The following is a 22,414-nucleotide window of genomic DNA, read 5'->3' as shown; positions in this document are numbered from 1 at the left end:
GATGTTTATCTATGTTAAGGTCATTGGGGGACGTCAAATGAACTCCATATTTGTTTTTCTTTGTTATATTGTTCGTGACTAGAAATTAACATCACCTCTATTATTCGTGTTGGCGTGTTTTTTTTTTTTCATTGGTAAGTTCCAAATGAGTGGGAGATTTAGACATAACGCTTGACATTAGTTGTCGTTAAAGAGGACTGTATATAAACCCAACTTTATTGTCACGAAGAACAAACGTTTCTATAAAAAAAAAAAAAAAAAATAGTTGCATTAAAAGTTCTAACAAAATGTCGGCTCTTTATCTGGTAATTTTTGCCTGCTTCCAATTTCTGTTTGCCAGTATCAGTGCAGTAAGTTCAAATTATAAATTACATTTAAAGACGTTTGATCAAAATTATTTAAAATTGGTTACGTTTTATTTCTAAACTTTGTTTGTCAAAAATTATTTTTTTAGACGCCTCTTAGAAACATCGAGTCTGCTCAAAAATCATGTTTGAGGTCTACCTATGCGTCAGATATCATGGAAGGCAGATACGCCGTTGATTCAACTGCTGGACAGAATATTATGATTGATTACATGACATGTATATTCCAACGCGTAAATGCTGTAAGTGTTAAAGGATTACGAATCTCAAAAATGCTTATATTATTCAAAATATATTTAAAATTAGCAAATATTTTTTTTTATATTTTTGCTATAGATAAACAGTGATAACTCTATTAATGCGGACATTGTTGCAAGTACGATCCGTGGAATAAGCGAAATTGAGTTATTGAAAATGAGCAAAGGGCAGCCAACAGTACTCGTAAATGATAAAGATATGTTTGCTGGATTGTCTGAAGCAATAAGTAACTGCGTTATAAAAAGTAAGTGTGTTTTTCTTCTAAATAATTCCAAATCGTGATTATTATTGAAAAAGATTAATAAATTCACACATTATTTTCATGTTTTTAATATGATTGTATTTTTGAATTTTTTTAGAAGGTGACACTGCAAAGGATAGTGTAATATTACTCGTTCAATGTTTATATACAAGTACTGACGTACCAATTTTTTAATTATCAACTCATCAATAGTGCATCAACTCAATGCCATTGACTAAAAGTTCTTTACATAACACATCGAATTGCTCTACTTGAAGACATAAAATTAATGGATGTAGGATTTTATCAGTTTCACTGATAAAATACTACATCCATTAATTGTCATTAATAACAATTTGTAATTGTGACCAGCAATAAAAAAATATTTTATTATCTGTAGTAACATAACATCAACTTCAATTTATTGGATGTATTAGCGTTGAGAATAAAAACAAAAATAAAATAAAATAAAAAAACTCGAAAAACGGTTGACCCGTAAGCCTTCCCTGGAACATGCTGCTGTGCTCAAACTTGAAATGCTTAAAAAATTTTCCACCACGATATCTCTTTATTTGAGCTCAAAAATAGAACTTGTGTATATTTTTGAGCTCTTCTAGAAGTTGGAGAATCTACTAGAAGCAATGTCGATCCTGTTTGCGGCACTCAACATACTTTCTCAAGCACAAAAAGATTAATTCTTACTTGCAAAGTGATTTTTGGCGAACCGATTTCCATTATACTTGCAGCATTAGACGTAGTTTTTTGAAGAAGATTTCTTTTTACTGCACCATGATCTGACAACAAAATTCGACGTTATTCTAAAAAATTATTTTTTTCTCTATTTTTCTTTTTTTCAACAATATTTCCCAAACAAATTAATCGACTTTGATGCAGTTTTTTAGCAATCAAGGTTGTTTTTTAAGCTTAAGAACTGATTAGGATGTGGAAACTATAGGTATACCAGTTTAAAAGTTATTTCAAAACAATCGAAATAGTTGTTTATTTGATGATAAGGACCAGTTTAATAGACACATTTTAATAGACCTACTCAAAAATTGATTTGAGTCATTGCCAACCTTGATAAAATCACTAAAATCTATTATAAAATAAAGAAAAATCTGGAAAACAGTTGACCCTGCAGGCCATTCCTGGAACTTCCCACTATCTACGAGCTCAAAACGTTCGAAAAACTTTCTATTCTGCTTAAAAAATTCTTTTCGAACTCAAAAATCTAATGGTTGTTGAATCGCACTTTCTTGAAAACTTTAAATTACAATATCTCCAGATCGAATCAATCGTTTTTGATAAGACCTGCAGCATCTGACGCAGTTTTTCCAGTACAAAAAGACTAATTCTCTTAAATGAACTTGACTGCTCTACTAAAACAATTGATTTAAGCTCATTTAAGTTCATTTTTCCGACTCTTTACCTACCAAATGATTCAACGTAAAACTTTGAAGTTATGTTAAAAAATTATAGATCAATTATCATAGGTAAGATCATTTGTTTTAACGTGAATGTTTCAGAAGTAAGCTGTTCTTTCACAGTCAAAAGTAATTTACAGCAGAAATTCAAATTGCGCGCACACGCGTGCGCTCTAATCCTAAACCAATAAGGAATCGGAGTCCATGTTTTCGAATTGTTTCGATACTAAGCTAACTTCAATCAACCATCAATTTTAATATATAGGATTATAAAAGTGATACTTGGTGCGTTAATTTTTATGTTAAAATATACCGATGAGTTTCCAATCATATTCCTATTGGGTAAACTCGATAGCGAGACACTCATTTTGACATTGGGTTATCCTAATAAGTTCCCAAAAGTACCCCATTTGAGAAAACCTATCATTGAGTTATTAACTTTAACTTTAGAATTTCCCAACAAGTTTCTAATTATATTCCAATCTGCTATTTCAATACTAATCATAAAATTTTGCCATCTTTCAAAATCGTAAATAGTAAATAATTATCGAAGGACTAAGTATACCAAGTTTCATTAAATTCCGCTTATGATTGTGGGTGCTATTACATCCGCGGCGAACGCAATATAACACATTGCCTAAAGCTAGTTTAATACGTCTATTAACCTACATAAAATCTATAAAAATAATCTTTAGGTGAGAATACACGTCAAATTAAACGGCATGTCATCAGCTTTAACGTGATACTTTCAGAAATCTATTTTTTTATTCTTACACTGTCTTTGATCAAAAGTTATTGTTACCAACTTGCCCGTTTACATGAATTTTTTTCATTGGCAAATTCCAAAAGGGTGGGGGATTTTAAAACAATACTCGACTAGATCTTTGATCAGAAATGTATATAAACTCAGTTTCATTCGCATAAAGAATGTATATTCGTACAAAGGAAAAGAAACCAGCAACTGCTCAACAAGTTTAACAGTTTTATTAAAATGTCAGCTTCTTGGATTGCTTTTTTTGTCTGCTGTCAATTTATGTTTACAAGTATCAATGCAGTAAGTTCATTATTTCAAATATTCGTACTTTTACCCATATAAAAAAATCAAATTATAAATTACTTCTGAAGATATTCGATCAAAATTCACACGGAAAAAAGAGATGATTTAAAAATTGCACCACTAATGATGTAAAAATATAATCATGTAATGAGCTCAAAAGTATGATAGAAGTTTCATAGAACACTATTTTTTGAATTTTCAAACTGCAATAACTTTTGAATAAATCAACCAATTTTCACGCGGTTGGCAGCATTCGACGCAGTTTTTTCAGCCTCATAAAGAATCTTCAAGTTTGAATTGATCAAACCAGGAATTTCGGAGTAATTCCGAAGAAACACTTTTTTTGGTTTTCTTTTGTTCACGATATCTCTCGAACGAATCAACCGATTTCATCCGGATCAGCGGCGATCGACGAGGTTTTTCAAGCTTAAGGGCGGGTTAGTTTTTGGAGTTGATCGATGAAGCCGTTTAAAATTTATTCTAAAAAAAAAACCACCTTCAAGAAATTTTTTCTTATTTTTTTTTAGATTTCTCAAAATTTCTCAAAATCTATCTAGTCCGAATCGGTTCAAATTCACAGGAAATCTAAGTTTAAGGGCTGTCTAACTAACTTTAAAGTAAAAGTTTATAGCCATATATAATAGCTAAATTTGTCATTAAAGACAAATTTGGGAATTAGGGAAAATAAAGGATAAAGGGGGAAGGGGAGGACCTTTACTCAGTAGGAATTTTCGGTAACCGAAAAAGTAATTCAGACAGCCCAGACCGGGAATCGAATCCGGATCATTTGGTTACGCGCCAAAGGCTCTACCAGTAACTCTTTAGGATGCCGTTTGGTAAGTTCCGATCGGTTTTGTCGTTCAAAAGTTATAAGCGAGTCATACACACACAAAAATGTGTTTGTGGCAAAATTTACCTGCAGAAATTGCTAATGCAAGCAGTCTTGGAGTGTTTAAAACAAAGATTTTTGACTATTTCTTGGAACATGACTTCCAGTAAATTACCTTTAGGTTGGCTTCTGTATATGTGCTAATACTCTTACTAACTATTATTACTTACCAGTCAATAAACAACTACCATTATATTGTTAAATGCGTGGGTTAGAATAAATATTGCATTGTTACTTATTAAATCAAATTTAATCTAAAATTAAAATTAAAGTTAAATCTAAAATAAAACTATAATTGTTATTTTTTAAATACGATTTTGATGTACACTTACACCTAAGTATATTACTTTGTATTAAACTTTAAGTAAAAATTTTTAAAACTATGTTCAAACCTTTGCCATTCGGCTAATTGCCTTGGCATATTAAATAAATACATACATACATACATACATACATACACACACACACACACACGCTGGCTTGGGCCAGCGTTATCTTCAACCTTCGACCAAGAAAAATTTCTTAATTCAACAATTTTTCTACTCGAATCAAAATAAAGTTCTTAAAAATTATTTACTTGCTTCAAGTACATTTTTTTTTTTGTGTAGATCATACATAACATATTGTAAAAAATTACTTTTCCAGACGTCTCTCAGCGATATTGAGTCAGCTCATGTAGCATGTTATAGATCTACAGGTATGTGAGGTGTCATGGAAGGCATATACTTTCCCGATTCAATTGGGTATTTGCATGATTTTGATATTCATAAACTTTTGATATTTTTACATTCTATATAATTTTTTAAAATTTTTGGAAGAAAAATTTTTCGATTTTGTTCTTAAAAATTTTAATAATTTAATAAATAAAAGTGGTCCTAAATTACATAAAAGTCACGTGATGTAAAACGTGATGTGATTGGTGTGACGTCATTGTGCTGTTTGTAGCGCGTATATTTGAATGAGCATTTAAGTCATGTATAATATTTTACATTGCTAAAAAACTTAAAGTTAAGTTTTTTCAATTTTAAGTTTTATACATCCTATTTTTAATGCTAGATTTTGTTGAAAATAATTAAAAGTGAAATAAATTTTTGTGAAATGTTTTTTTAAATTTAAAGTGAATGTGTTTGGAGGTTATGAACATGTCAATGTTGTTATACTAAGACTTTTGAGAAGCATCAGTTCAACAGTGTAGTTTGTGATTATCAACGAATTAATAAAAATGCCTCGGCGAAAAGTGGATCCTGGTTTTAGTGAAGCACGGTCTGATAATTTACCGCGAGTTGATGCATTCATGGTTGCAACTTATCTCGCTACAAACTCTGATTTTGTATCAGCAGAAATGAAAGGAGCAAAAGCTAGCATGTTCATGTATATTATTTAATACAGCTGTTTATTTAGATATTAGTTATAAATAAATCGGTGCTTTTTTATCAACAAGTTCATAAAGTATTCATTAGCTGTTACATAAATAATATTTATTTTAATATTTTGAATTATAGATCTGGGAGAAAGTCATATGGAGATGCAGCCATTGAATATGTACAAATTAAGCTTCAGGGACCTGAATGTACTCTCAAGTGTCTTATTTGTCCTGAACACAGAGTTCATAATAAATCATATAAAGTGACTGTAGTTATAAATATTGTTGATAAAGAAATTTTATTGATTCAGTGTCATGATTGCGCCGCATCGTCAGGTAAATAAAATAATTTAACAATATTCAAGTAATAAAATCATTGCGGTTATTGTTTGTTTCATAATTTCCTGCATAAACATTCATATCTAATACACACGTTATATAATATGCTAAAATAAATATTTTGATAATATTATAACCAATAATCACTTCTTGTTATACCATTTTTAGGTGGATGTAAGCACTCAATCGCGTTTTTAATGTGACTACACAGACGATCGGAAGAACCATCTCCAACTGATGTTGAATGTTACTGGCGTAAATCAGTTTTATCTCAAGTTGGGTCAGCAATCAAATTCATTCGAGTGACAGATTTTGATTCTGAGACAAATATTACTGCTGTACCTAAGTCTTTCAATACTTTGCAAGAATTTGTCAATAGAACAAAACAAAAAAACGTACAGAGCCAAATCTTGAAGTATTTCAGCTCTGAGAATACTGAAAAAAGCCTCTCAATACACAATTTATTAGTGGACTTTATTAATTTAGGAGGAACATTATGCGATAATTTTATACAATTTAGTGCAAATCGAATGTCTCCTGACTTGTGTGATAATATAGAAAAGGAAACTCAAAACCAAGCAGATTGTGATCTTTGGTTTTCATTGCGGTATGGACGAATAACAGCGTCGAAAGCTTATGAAGCATCCCGCTGTAATACACCTAATGGAACGTTAGTAGAGTTGCTAGTTGGAGGTCAAAAACTACGCAATACAAAAGCTATGGAACGAGGTAAAGAGCTGGAAGCTACAGTTTTACAACAAGTTGAGCAGAAGTTGAAGTGTAAATTCCAAAAGTGTGGTTTATTCTTATCCCAAAATCACCCGTACTTAGGAGCTTCTCCAGATGCAATAGATGACGAATTCGTGGTAGAAATTAAATGCCCGACGTCTCAAAAAAGCTTTCGCACTTATATTGACACTGACAATTACAATAAAATTGCAATGAAATATTTTATTCAAATGCAGATGCAAATGCTTTTCACAGGAAGAAAAAAAGCAATGTTTATCGTAGCAGACCCAACTTTTGAAGAAACACGGCAATTCAAATCTATTATTATCGATTATGATTCACAAGTAGTTGAAAAATTACTAAAAGACCTAAGTAAATTTTGGAAAAATTGTATTTTCAAGCGTTTATTTAATTCATTGAAATAAATTAAATTATTTAATAAAAAAAAAATACAAAAATTGAATTCTTAATATAAATATTACATTTTTATTGAACAACAACTTTTAAAACTTATGTTTTTTTGATCAATGGTCCTTGTAGATTAGTTAAAGCTGCGGCGATTGTCATTATATTATCCATCTGTGGAATAAGTTTAATATTTACACATGAATGAGGTTCGCAAATTTCAAATTCTCGTATTCTTCTTATTAATCTTTCAATGTGAATACGGAGACTCGCGATTCGTTTTGTTGCTAACACTTCATCATGACTTGGTTGCTTCTCAGAACTTACTGTTGGTGGTCTAATTAATGTACATTTTTTTTCAACTACAAAATTTTCTATGTGTTTGAAGCCTCTATCAGCCAGTATAGCAGCGCCTGGTTTTAAACAATCTAAATATCCAGATTGAGAAACTATTTCAGCATCCGATGTTCTACCACCGAATCCAGGTGAAATAAAATTAACTATGCCATCAGGTGTACAAGAAATTAAATATTTGACCGTATTGCATTTTTGTATTCAGACCAGGTTAATGATTGTTTAACAGGATCTGTTGACTTTTCAATTTCAATTTCTAAACAATCAATGATTGATTCTACTGCTGCATAACGGCTTCGGAAACTTATTGGCAACTGAAGTTTAATTCTTGCTGATGAAAGCCATATAATAAAGTCTTTTAGATATTCTGCCATGACTGGCAAAGTCTTAGTAAAGATACGACTTATATGAGAAGTGGACATTCCAAAATCATCAGCTAAAATCGCAAAACTCTCATTCAATCTTATTTTTTTTAACGTAATAAATATATCAATGTCACTTAAATTAGCCATACGTAAAATATCGATAATATCCATGCAATCACTTGGAATCCCGATGTATTTACGAGGTGACAGCCGAATTCTTTCAAATGTTTGCTTTAAATTACGCTTCTGAAATTCTTGTTGAAATGCATTTTTCCACTCATTTTCTGTACTTCCATTTGATGTTAAAAAATTATCTGATGAAGTAGGGAATGAACTAGCCGTTGTGTTAGAAGATAAATTCGTAGTATTAGGTGAAGGATTCAATAATTGATCATTATTAGCTGGTTGAGAAATAAAATTATGCGCATTTATATCATCAACCAACTGCTCAATTGGAGATGATGAACGATCTTTAGTCACAGGTTTACATTGAACTTTTACACTTCTGTATGAACTCCTTATTTTTACTTGGACACCAACATGGAGTTTTTGACCTCCAGTGGCAGGGGGATCGTCACAAACATTGGATTTATTCTTTTGAAAATCTTCTGGTGTATTGAAATTTGATAGGTCAGAATGTAAATCGTCCATTATACCTCCTAAGTTTTGATCTAGCCGTAACTTGGCAATATTTAGATCCATTGCTTCAGTACCTACTTTATCAACTTTCATTGAAGGAGCTTGAGGATTCTCTCTACTTCCATCACCCATGCTTAATGATTTTGATTGCTCAATAAATTTATGAGGTATAACATTATTCCTCATACGTTTGTTACCACCAACCATTGTCCATTCCAGCCAATTTTCTAAATCCAATTTGAGCTAAAATGAATAAAATTCAACATCAATTCATGCAATGAGACGAAAATCACAAATTTAGGTTATGATTTTATGTAAACATTAAAATAAATTTTTAATAAATACTTACGTCAAAATGATCTTCACAACAATAAAGCCGAGTTGATGATGAATAATGAGTTTTATTTCCACATGCATCTAACCAATTTTTCCGTTTAACAGAATTTAATGGAACATTTATAAAAATTTTTTCTGGTGTCGATTTACCAGTATTTATACACGTTGGAACTATACACCAATAAAACTCATTTTTTGACGACATTTCGAGTAATTAAATAATTTTATTTTATTATAAACAACACAACCAGATCTTTTTTTAATCAATCACAATTAACACAACAATTGTTTACACCTGCCACGTGTTTACAAGAGATTGGCGCTTAAAATTTCAAATGAAATAAGCACTATGACGTCACATACACGAGATGGAGCTACTTATTCATTTAAATATCTGCTTTTTTTTATTTATTAAATTATTTAAATTTTTAAGAACAAAATCGAAAAATTGTTTTTCCAAAAATTTTCAAAAATTATATAGAATGTAAAAATATCAAAAGTTTATGAATATCAAAATCATGCAAATACCCAATTGCGGCCGAAAGAATTATTATTAATCATATTACATATATACTCCGAAACTTAAATGCTGTAAGAATTAAATAATTACAAATCCTAAATATGCTCACAATATTCGGAATATTAAAATTAGCCTTGATCATTTTTCGTAATTCTGCCATAGATAAACAGTGAAAACTCATTAAATGCGGAAATTGTTGGAAGTGCAATAAGTGGGATAAGGCAAATGGAATTGTTGAGATTGAACGGAGGGCAGCCATCAGAACAAAGAATACGCATAAGTGATGAGGTGTTATTTAGCTTAATACCACACTGCGTTACAAAAAGTAAGTGTGCTTCGTCTGCAAATAATTCACCAATTGACCTATTTTTTTTTTAATAAGTTTATAATTTATATTTTTTTAGGAAATAATACTGCAGAGAAGAGTGTGATAAAACTCCAAGAATGTTTATTTAGATATTCATGACTAATGTTTGTGTGACCTGCATAAAATTTTTCATGATTTAACGTCGATTTCATAATAAAAATTTACGTTCAGATATTTAAGATCGTAATTATCGTCAAATTATGGTTTATAAATTCCAGAATACTAGCATGATAGTAATGAGTATCATGATGATTCTAATGTACATAATATTGGATTTTAATAGTTATAATGCAAGATAGTAACACTTACTATCGTGAATTAGAAATGAAGCTGATAAAAATTACTATTAATAGATGATATTCATGACCACCTTGGATTAAAAATATTATTAACACTACACTAATAAAAAAATTGACTTAACTTAAGAGCCAAACTCCTGAAACAAGAATACCATTTTGAAGAAAATGATTTTCTTCAAAATAGTATTCTTGGTTAAAGGGTTTGGCTCTTAAGTCAAGTCAACTTTTTTTTTTAGTATACACAGTAAAAAATTTTGCGTCAATGCGTCAAAAACTGTTGTGTTAAAAATTTTTATGTTAAATATTTAACACTTTTTTGTATTAATTTAACACAATAAGTGTTAAATTTACACATAAAAGTGTTAAATCTATAACACAAAAATTTTTAATACAAATCTTTTTGATGCAATGACGCAAAATTTTTTACTGTGTATAAAAATTGCATTTTTTTCATACTAAAAAAAAACAATGTTTTTTTAAATTAAAATTTTTTTATACTGACGAAAAAAAAATTTTTTTAAAAGTCGAATTTATTATCTACTTTCAATACTCTACCATTTAGTATAGTAGGATACTAGCAGTCACATGAATGACGATCGTGAAACTTTTTAAATGATTTAAACTTCAATATTTCATAGGTGGCAGGATTACCTTACGTACTATCTAAATAAAAAGGTAAATTATTATGATTATCTTGCCTGGTAAATACTTAAAAAGAAGTAACTTAAAATTTAGGGTTTTTAAATGGACAATTTTTACAAACACAAAAAAAAAACTTAAGAACGAAAAAAACTAATTTTTGACGATTTTCAAAATTTGAAAGTCTTCAACGGCTTCTAAAAATTTTTTTTCAACAATACGATAATATAAAGCTTTCTTGCGCTACCCTATCGTTTTATAATTTTTTTTATTTAACCAAACAATAAAAATAAATCTTCAACTGATTAATTTCGACGAATTTGTATAAAAGTTTAGTAAAGTTAAACTTATTAAAAAAACTTAGTGTTACCTGGGATAGGAGTTTTTTACGAGCAAGTCACGCATTACGTGAATTTAAGTTGAGTTAAAAAAGAGAATTTAAGTAAAAGATTTCCTAAGGCACCCTTCAAGCCCGAGTACCTAGCGACAAGTTGACCCGGCGGGATACTTTTAAAAAAGTTTAATAAAAAACTTTGGTCACGGGGTCACTACAAGGTTCCTTCAAGGCTAGAACGAAAAGCTATTTTTAAAGAATCGACAGGTTCGCGCGTTTCCTGAAACACTGTGGCTTTTAAAGTTACACCCAGAGGTAAAATAAAGGACAAGGTCTCAAGGGTTGTAAAAAACATGAGGGTCACAGATATAGGTAGTTGGAAAAATTTTAACGGGGTGACAGATTGTCCGAGTATGCTTGCCGACAGTAAATCGGTTTATGACCCCTATGCCTATTTTACAATCAGTGAAAGGACAGGAGCTAGTATGTCTAACATAGTTCGGTATTGTTTATTGAGGGAAAAAAAATTTTTAGAGTTGGAGACGAATTCTTCGTTGAGCCGATCGTAAAACTTGGGTCCGTCGGTGCACAAAACCATCCGAATATTGATTCCTTTGACTGAATGACCTCGCTGCCGCCGCAAATACCTACTTTTAGGGCCCTTTATTTTTTTTACACCCTCAAAGCATTTCTTCATCCGTTTATATGCTAGTTTGAAAGACGTTCTTCTGTTCGGGTTGTGGGACAACACTAGTTATAGTGGGATTAAATTACTCTTAGGTCTTAGTTTTAGTTCTTCTTTGGATCTTTACGGGAAAAGATGTTTGCAATACTTCAGTAAGCGATGTGATAAGTCAGTAGATTCAGAAAAATGTACGTTGTAGTTTCGAAACTTTGAAAAAAATTTCTGACGTTTTTTAACCCGTTATTTTTGTTAGTTTCTAAAGTGAAAGAAAGTGTAAAATGTGGATATTCTTAACAAAATGGTCACCAATGCTAAAAAAAGAATTATGTAGGTCAACGTTTTGTTTATTTGAATACGACAAAAATGCGAGATATTTGAGTCATTTAATTGTGTCGAATAAGTGATTTATTTGTGGTCAATGAATGGTTTATTTGGAAGATATTCGGAAGCAATTCTTCACATTTTAGGAAATTCTAACTTTTAATGAAAATCAATTATATTTTTTAATTTTTCATGAAACAATAGAATAATTAATCAGTATACATTGATAGAAAAATAAACTTGGTCAAGAAGAAAAAATACTAAGTCAAGAAAACAATTTTGAATAATTTGATCCTTAAATCAATTAAAATTTGCTTAATCCAAGAAAAATTTTTTGTTCGATTCAGGATAATTAAATTGATTCAAAATTCTTTTCATGCTTGAAAAAATTCTTTCTTGAATAAAGCTTAATTTTTTAATCAGTGTAAAATTAATCGTGTGAATAATGTCATCATCTATTCGACAGAAAAATTAATTTAATTCAAAAATAAAAAATTTCTAACCAAGAAAATTATTCTGAAGAAATCATTTGTCTTGAATCAAGTAAAAGGTTTGAATTTAAAAACTTTACTCCTCAATTCAAGACAAAGTTCTTTAAAATGATTTTCTTTCAGTTTTTTTCTTTTTTTTTTTTTTAATCAAGTTAATTTCCAAATCACTATATATGACGTAAATTTCGATCGATTAACCCAAATAGTAAATATTATAATAATGTGAAAAACGAATACACCATAGGGCATATTTTTATTGAGTGATAATATCACGTATTTCTTGATGTACATTTATTTTATCATTTGATCAGCGGTTAAACATTGCAACAAAAAAATTCACTGCGTAAAATTTTGTTGAGACTTTATTTTATTTAATAAGCTATAAATATGCTCCAAATTGAGTCTCAAAGTTATGAAAAGTATATCAATGATCGTTAAATTCTTATGCTTATTGACATTAAGTATAATTTTTTCATGTATAAATATTAAATACAAATTAGCAATTGAGATAAATTAAATGAAATAATTGTAATTTATTTTATTTAATTAATTAAATCATTTAAATCGACCATGATATTTAATTGTACCAAATTTATTTCATAGAGAAATATTAAAAAAAACCTGGCAAATAATTTGATTCATTTGGAATTAATAGTCTTTTTCTTCTGTACGACAATAGAAAAAGAATTAATCCTTAACCAAGAAAATCATTTCAAAGAATCAAGCAGAAAAATTTTGGAATTAAGTAAAATTTATTCAAACAAAAATAAATTTTTAAAGTTAAGAATTTTGTACTTGATAGTTTAAAACAGACATTCAAAATAATATTCTCGATTAAAGTTTTTTTCCTTTTTTAATTAGCTTAATTTTTTGTAAGCGTCAAAAGATAATCATTATTACATTGATAAATTAAAAATAAGATATCAATTAATTAAAAAACGGTCGACCAAAAAGTAAAAATTTTAGGAGATTTTTGCCGACGGTGAAGCGATTCTCAGGTGCCGGTTCAGTTGGGCACATTCACAGAGTAAAGGAAGTGTATGCGGCTTCGCGTTGGACGAGGTCGGGAACTCGTTGCCATATCAATATACCTAAGTGAAATGATACGAGACGGCCATAAAGACCGACAGTAATGACGCATTAGAGGGTTGGCATGCCGATTTAGTCGGCTATCAAACAAAGGCTACTTTTTATTAGACTGCCGTCACACGTGAGATGAAACAGGCAAAGTGAGAAAGCGAGAAAATAATAAAAGCCTCGACAAAAATATAAATTGAAAAAAACATAATAAAAAAAAATTAAACAACTTAAAGCTGGTTTGTTGTGCACTTGACGCGCGTGGAACTAGATAGTTACTTTATATTTTATGCGTTTTATAGTCTTAAGATACATTTAGAGCACGAAAGTCTCTCCTGACGGTTATAGTTGTATTTGAGTTTGTTGGTAAGTTTGTATTATCCTGGACAAAGCTATCTCGTGTGCGTGGGTTCGCGTTGAGTGGTTTAAGAGGGGCAAGAGACATCACGCCGACTCGATTCTTCGACACGCGACGGCTTTCTCGATTTTAGTCGCGACGACAGCAGCTACGACTTCAACGACGACGACGACGACCACGACGTCGACGACCACTACGAGTACAGAGTGAAAAATATAGAGTATATAGAGTAAAGAGTAGAGAGTAGACAGTAGAGGGTTAATACATGAAGGAGTAACGTCATTGCGACAACCCAGGTGGGGCAAGATCGATGAGATCAATATGCAGTAAGTCTTCCAAGAGGGTCCAGGGTTAATGGAGAAATAGAAAGATAAAAAACGAAAAACAAAATAATGTCTTTGAAAATTCCCTTTTTTTATTTTTTTCACTAAAGTTATATCTTCTTTTCTTTCTTTCATTTTCTGTTTATATATTTACTTTTAACTTGAATTTATTTTAACGTCTTTCTAGATACATTTGCTTTTGCCTTTTTTTATTTTCGATTAAACTTTTTATCTGACAGTTGTGTATTAACTATTTGACGGATGCGATAAAGAAAAATATGTACGAGAATAAATTCTATTTTTATTTCATACATGTTGGGGTTGCATAAATAAATCTTTTATGCTTTTTTCTTCGATATTAAAAAAAAAATTCTATCTTTAAAAATTTTTAGAGGTCATTCGTGATTTTTAAAAAATTTCTAAAATTATCAAAAATTAATTTCATCTAGTTTTTAATCCCTTTTCTCAATGTTTTAAAATTCTAAGTCAATGTTTTGATTTTTAAAGATTGATCAAAATTTGTTGTAGCATTCAAGAAAGTGCATTCCACATAGGTTCTATGAAAATTTTATTAACCAAAAAATTAATTAAAATAAAACATGACACGAATAAAAAATAGAAGATCATTAATTACTCATACATTTTGATAGACAAATATTCACCCTATACCAAATTAATTGCTTCATATAATCTTTCGTTTTTTTATTCTCATGAAATTTGTATAAGATATCACACTTTATTCAAAAAGACGCCTCAAATTCACTTATTCGAAAGTGAGATTAACTTCATTAAAGAAGAAAAATATTAAATTAAGAAAACTATTCTAAAGAATTGGACGATTGAATGTTTTAGAATGTAAAAATTTTTTTTAAATAATTTTACTGGATTCAAGAATTTCTTCTGCTAAATTCGACAAAATAAAATTTAAAATTAAATTTGGTTGGTTGGTGCACAGCAAAAAATTTTGCGTCGTTGCGTCAAAAAATTTTGTGTTAAATATTTAACACTTTTACGAGTAGATATAACATTTATTGTGTTAAATTAACACAAAAAAATATTGAACTAACACAAGAAAATGTTAAAACTTTTCAACACAAAATTTTTTGACATATTGACGGAAAATTTTTTACTGCGTGATTGTTATAAGCTTCAACCAAGTTAATTAGTGTATTAATTTGAAATTTGAAAAAATATCACTCTTAAAAATAAAGTACTGATTCGAAATTTTCAAAATCTTCATTGTTTTCAACTTTTACAAATTGATAAAATAACGAAAAACAAAAATCCAATTTTTTATAATTTTGAACACTTTCATTAACCATGAGCGACCCTTAAAAATTTTTCTCGAGCTGATGTTTCAGGAAAGCTCTAAAAATAATAAGCTAACATGTTTCTATAAAAAATTAAAAAAAAAATGAGTCGATATATTCGCACGACCCCAATATATAAAGAAAGAAAATTGAATATTATGATCATGATCGCAGCACATATCTTTAGAGTTTAATTAACTGTATTTCTATCAATTACGTGAAGTACTTTCAAAATTAGTTGTGGCTCATAACCGATATATCATCGGATCCAATTTACTGCAGTGTACTATCTGTCTTGTTCTTTATCATTCTCGTACTGCGGAATGGATAAATTTTATTACTGTGTGTTCTACCTTGTTATATATCGCTCGTCTACATACACATATCATGTTATTTCTCGTAAGTGTTTTATTTAATTGCTGTGTATGTACGAGCATCGATAAGTATGTATGCCAATTTTTTTCCGATCCCAGACTAATAATAATTATACTAATAGTGATAAATCTTTAATATATTATTTATCAATAAAGTTACTATTTAATAAGTAAAAATGTCTAAAAACATGGCTATAAATTGATTAAATATATTATATAAATCATAAATTGATAAAAGAGGGATAAAATGTCAGGAAGATCTTAAAGTTTATCGTGAAAAGGTCAAAAAAGTCAGAACTTTCATTACTTGTCATACTTATATACAGTGTCGATTACAAGCTTTAGCTAAAGTAAAGGGTGATATCCTATTATCTCGTTGTTAGCGACTAAATTAATTCGAGCAACACTTGTTTTTAACTATGTAAAATTGAATATTTTATCATCAACCGTGAATTATTGAACATTTGCAAACTGATTAGAGACTATTAATAATAGTTTATCGAGTAATAACAATACTTTTAAATCATAAATAATTTACGGTTTGCTTAGAAACATAACGAAAGGTATTTTGTGTTAAAAAAAAAATTTGTCTTGTAGCAATTACTTATTATTAGCATTAACACTTTTGCTAAAGGTCAAATAATTAACTTTTAAATAAAAATGTTGTCAGCAATGATAATTAGTACAAAGGATAATCTGCATAACATTTTGTTTAAACATTTGTAATAGTAATGAAGTTCCGTCGCATGGGAATGCAAGGACGTTATCACTTTTTTTACTAGCTTGACGCGATATACTCTGCTCATTAAAAACGCTAAAACTTCCTCATATCCGCTGGTTTGTCAGTTAATAGATATTTGTCAGTTTAACAGACATTACTTGAAGTAGCTTCTAAATATAATTAAATTTTTAATTAGTAATTGTTTTAAGTTATTTAAACAAGTTATGATATTTTATCAATCGATAGATTTTTTTTTCTGTTCAATTTATTTTTCATGTGATTTTTTTTTTCTATTGAAGCCAATTGTTATATCATACATTTTGCTTCATGATCTAATCTCGTGAATTTCGTTATTCCATTCTGACGAATATTGTTTTTTTTCACTTCTTTCTTGGTTTCAATATAATCCGAATGTTATTTTTTGACAGTAGATTAATATTTATTTAGATTCATAATTAATAAATGATAATTAAATTTGTTAAAATATGCCATCTGGCAGCCAGAATAAAAGGTCGATTTTCTATACATCCTCGTGTAAGAATTAATAAAATAATTTTGAATTCCAATAAAGTTCATTTTTTCATAAACTTAAAAAAGTGTTTTTAAGCTAATTTTATCATCGAAATTAAAGTTTATTGCTATAGACATAAACTAGATCTTAAAATTTGGAAGTTAATTTATAAAAAGTAGTATTTTTTGGTATTTAAAAAATTTTAAGTACCTATTATTTCCAAAATTTTAATACAATTTTTTTGAGTCAAGAAATTTTTTTTTCTTTTCAAAAATTTATTTTTTTCATGTTGATATGAAGGTATTAAACGCTGCGATAAAATAAAAATCAAAAAATGTAACTGTGGAAGGCGATTTTATCAGCATTATGGCAAAAATAGGCTTTACTCTATAAATCAGAAGTTATTTGATGATTTCTTATGTCATTAAACGATTTTTTTCATCTTCGAGAATAAAAACCAAAAAAAAAAACTGATTACAATTTTGAAAAATATTTTGCAACGGAAACTAAAATTTATCAATTGTCTTTTAAATTCTGTGAAAACTTCTTGTTTTAATTGATTTCTAATCTTGTAATTTGTTTCTTATTTTCTCTGTTAATAAATTGCAGCAATTATTAATATCACTTCATGAATTTAAACGAACTATCTGAAATAAATTTTCTAACTATTATTATAAAATCCGTTACTACAAATGAAAACTAATTATTCAAAAAAAATTGAGAATTTTCTTTTAATTCACATAAAATAATTGAGAAAAATCCTCCTCAAGCTTTTTACTTTTTTGTTAGTATAAAAAATTTTAACCTAAAAATCTCTCAAGAATAAGTCTCGAAAAAATTTAAAATCGAATGGCGGTGCGTGTCAAAGGCTTTAAGAAACGAAGGAAGAAGTAAAAAAAGGGAAAAAATGCAAGAAAAGACAAAAACAAAAACAGACTGCAGAAGAGCCAGGACACGCAGGCGCAAATGCGACAGAGCTACAGAGAAACTTTGGTAAACATGAATACGAGAGAGAGAGCCAAAATTGGTGGCAAGATGGCCGTCGTTTGTCCCCTCCAATTTTGTTCGGCGCCGACTCTCTTGACTTCCATGCATCTCTTATTCGTCGCTTTTATCAAGAAAGTAAGCCGACTCGATGCCGGCCGGCTCTCTTCCTCTTGCGTGCTTTTAAACTCGCAAACTACTCAATACTGCTTTAGCTTGTTCACTTACCCAAAGATATTTTTAACTTGCTTCATGTGATCAACACCCAAAAGACGTCGCTTTGATTTTAGCCTTCTTTCGTCCTTTTTTTATTATATATATGCGCCAACTAATATTCCGGATGTCATCATCATAATCATAATAATCAAAATGATATAAGAGCTTAGAATAAATCATTCAACTCAAAACTCAATTAAGAGACGGGTTCAACTTATAATAATTAAATGAATATGAAAGCGGCTTGATTAATCAACAAATGAAGTTGCTAATATTTAATTTAATTACTTTTATGATAATTCGTCTTCATTAGTATGATTGACTCTTGACTTTTTCATTAAAATTTTTCAAAACAAAAAAAAAGAGTAATAATTACAGTTTATTTCACATCACTGAAAAGTTTTTGAAAAAATTCCGCAATAAAATAAAAAAATAAAAAGAAATTCTTCATCAGCAGTAAAAAAATAATCAATACACACACTCGGCAACTGCGTATAGCGTGCTCTGTATCCGTAATGTCTATATATATTTAAGAGTAACTTAAACAACATTTTACAAGCTGTGTTTTACAGTGTAAATTTTTCTGACTTTAAATTTCTTGTCACAATATTAATAATTATAATTTTAATTTAATGTATAATGAAATAACTCAATCAATAATTAAAAATTACAGAGCTTGGAAGATAACATCCGCAGCGAGGCGCGGCAACGGTTCGAGATCACCAGCTGGTCCATTCTCGGTGGAGGGGAACAGAAAGATGGCTGTTGTGTTGAGACAGACCTCACATCGCAATCCGATGTTTTTGTGTGATTTATAACATTTCATACTTTATTATTAATTTTTAAGTGATAACACGTGAGTGATTAAAGTGATGATAATGACATTTAGATTAGCGAAAATGAGAGTCGGAAAAAAAAGAAAAAAATCGGCGGATTGGATTCGGCCACGCCCAATCACAAGTTATGCGGCCATCTTGCTGTTTCATTACACCACGTGAGTCAGTGTGGTAAACCTTACGTAGAATCAGCTACCCGGCTTTCAGTAATCATTCAGGTATTTTCTACATACTTCATTTTTTTGTTAATTTTGGACGATCTTAACGTGTTCAACAAACTCAACTTTTTGATTATCCAAACATTTTTGAAAGCAATGTTTACATTCACCAAAAAGATTTCAGTTGTATTCGTTCATTATTAAATTGTAGACTATAGTCTGTAAACATTGGATTAAGATTAGTATATCAGTTGGTATAAGATGGCCTACTACAACTGTTTTACCATCAGTTTTTTATACAACTGTTTCTTATTAATTATAAGACAGTATCATTAAATACTTTATCGACATTTTAAGTAGCAAATTGTCTAACTTCACATTCCTTATGAGGTGGATCTTTAACATTTTCAGATAATGCTTATACGTATTATTTTATATCATAAAAATAATTGATACTAAATTATTTTGTATACTTATAGAAAAAAAAAAAATTTTTTTTTTAAGAACTTTTGTTCTTGAGAATTTCTATTAATGAATTTTTTGGTCTAAAAAATTCTTTCTTGTCTGAAGAATTAGCCGAAATAATTAAAATAATTTCTATGAAACTTAATTAAAACTATTTAATTGTTTGCTTTTAATAATGGAAGTAGTTATTGCCCTTATAAAAAAAAAATTTTAAATATCTATATATTTGTCAAGTTGAATCGTTTTTAATCGCTTTGAGTCATTTCGAATAGTTTCAAATCTTTTTTTCTAATAAGGGTGATATTTTGAAAAAAAAAAAATCAGTTCATATAAATTGTTCATTTTAACAAATTCTTGAGTCACGAAATTCTTGTCGGACATAATTTTTATTTTTTCTCCGTATTGATAGAATAAAATTTTTAATTTAGAGGAGGGTGAGGCAAGAAGGCCCATCTCAAAAATTGACCAATAATTTGTTTTTCTAATTTTTTTTAATCACCACAAATTCGGGTTATCGATGCATTTTTAGCCCTACGCGTGAAAACAAAGGCAAAATGAGCCACTAATAATTTTAAAAAAGAAGTTATTTTATAATTTCATAACCTGATCATGATAAATGAAGTGAAAATCATATTTTTCAGCTAATTTTATAGATTTAAGGCAAAATAGACCATTCAAAAAAATTGTAAATAACAATAACAAATTTTTAACTTCCCGCTAAGAAAATCTAAGATTTTAAAAAATCGGGATGTTATTGGTTTCACCCCCCTCCCCGTTTTGCAAAAATCAAATCCTACTGCTTTTTTTTTTGTATAAATGCTACATTTTCTGAATATGATTTAGATAATTTGCTAATTAGAATGTTGTTAAAAGAAATGTCGACTGTTAGTTTTGTAGTTATATATAATATTAGTATGATGAAAATGTATTCAAAAATAAGACTATAGATTGACCTTGATTATTCAGAAAACAAAATTCAGTAGAGAGAAAATAAAAATAACAGAGTAACTACACGGAAATGTATTTAATGAATCATTCTAAAAATAACATAAAATGTTGATATTTATTCGACAAAATATGTGATGTTTTTATAATTTTTTTCAAAATGTAATGACACCTAATTTATTTTCAAAATAATTTTAATCAACGTTAATGTTTTTCAATTATATTAATCAATTAATTCAAATTTATTTACATTTTCATAACTTATGAAAAGAATTCTTTCGTTTGTTTGCTGACTCGAAAACGAATAAAAAATTGTTCCTAAATTGAATCAATAAAATCATTTATTATTTACTAAAATAATAGAAAATATTTTTTTTTTAAATTGGTATTTATGATTTAGAAAATGAAGAAGTTTCATTGTGTTTGTTTTTTCATAATTCGAAATTTCAACTCTATGCCAGACCGTCGCATCCGAGTACAGCCTCCCATTTTAAAAACTGCAAATATTTATCTACTATACTTCAATTTATGAGCCTTATAAGGAGGCAGCCGTATCTTCATGAGCCTGAATTCCATCGTCCCTACATAACTTCTGTTCCATTGTATAAAATTGTTGCTATGACCTCAAAAGTTTCGGAAACAAAGAGAATTAAAAAAAAAAAATTAGGTCCCCGAACTTACTTCAAAGAGAAATTAATTCTAAGAAAAAAATTTGGTTATGCTTCCAATAAAGTGAAGTTAAGAAAATAGAATGACTTATTAACGATTAGATTTTATAAAAGGGATTGAATTTATTTAGGTTAATATCATTGCCAAACCAAATGCTGTAAGTCTCCTATTTACATACCATTGACGTATGGAAGCTATGAACCTCTTGAAATCCTCCAAAAAGTTAATCGCTAATATATGTTTGCGATAATAGGTTTTTTTATTCGATCTTTTACTAAAATACAATAACTAAATGATTTTTTAAAAGATACTTTTATTCACAAATAAAATTCATTAGATAAAAATGGTTCTTTATTATACAAATTTTATTTATTTTGTAATTATAAGTGTTAAAATAATAAATTTTTATTGATGTATCGAAAGAAGTATTATGTATAAAAAATAACAATAGGTTACGATGACTAAGCCTCAGACGTTAAAACATATAAGCAATAAATTTTTTCTTCAGAATGATTTGTGTACCGTAAAAGTGCGGATCAAGTGAATTGATGATTAAAAAAATACATTATACTTCTGAAAACCTACATTCAGTTCCATTTAGTACATACCGATACAATCCTTAAATATAATACCATATATATACACACTGATAAAAAATTTAACTTGGCTCAAGAGTAAGAATCTTAAACCAAGAACGTCATTTTGAAGAAAATGAATTTCTTGAAGCAAGAAGAAATATTCTTAAACCAATAAAATTTTCTCGACTCAAGAATTTTTTCTCTTGACTTAAAAACTTTTCCTCTTGGTCCAACAAATTCATTTTCTTCAAAATGGTGTTCTTGGTTCAAGATTCTTGCTGTTGAGTCAAGTTAAATTTTTTATCAGTGCACTGAAAAACAATTGACTCGAGAAAAACATTATTGAACCAAACAAATCATTTCAGCTTCATTGTCTTGATTTAGAGGAAAGTAGCCTAAAGCGGGTACCTCGCCCAAAGCGGGTAGGTGCTGTTTTATTGTAACATTGAGTTCGAATGTCAAAGTATGT

The 22,414-nt window shown here is 29.1% G+C and overlaps 2 protein-coding genes across 2 annotated transcripts in view; both read left to right on the top strand.

The window, feature by feature from the left end:
• Positions 1 to 19,267, top strand: part of LOC141529307 (uncharacterized) — a 365,923-nt gene extending 346,656 nt beyond the window's left edge. The window contains exons 5-6 of the mRNA XM_074245813.1: positions 18,968 to 19,101; positions 19,184 to 19,267. Of these exons, the coding sequence (XP_074101914.1) occupies positions 18,968 to 19,101; positions 19,184 to 19,188 (139 nt within the window). The 3' untranslated portion in view covers positions 19,189 to 19,267. The remainder of the gene's footprint in view (positions 1 to 18,967; positions 19,102 to 19,183) is intronic.
• LOC141529780 (uncharacterized) lies at positions 190 to 1,341 on the top strand. Its single transcript, XM_074246474.1, has 4 exons — positions 190 to 350; positions 455 to 607; positions 702 to 867; positions 983 to 1,341. Exons 1-4 carry the CDS (start codon positions 288 to 290, stop codon positions 1,057 to 1,059), a joined length of 459 nt encoding a protein of 152 aa, XP_074102575.1. The 5' UTR covers positions 190 to 287; the 3' UTR covers positions 1,060 to 1,341.
• Positions 19,268 to 22,414: the final 3,147 nt, after the last annotated feature.

The sequence above is a fragment of the Cotesia typhae genome, unplaced genomic scaffold (genome assembly GCF_013202065.1).
Source record: "Cotesia typhae breed Kobodo isofemale line unplaced genomic scaffold, CoteBio_Ctyphae contig_48, whole genome shotgun sequence".
Taxonomy (NCBI): domain Eukaryota; kingdom Metazoa; phylum Arthropoda; class Insecta; order Hymenoptera; family Braconidae; genus Cotesia; species Cotesia typhae.
The sequence above is the reverse complement of the archived record's forward strand: the minus strand, read 5'-3'. Positions and strand labels throughout refer to the sequence as shown.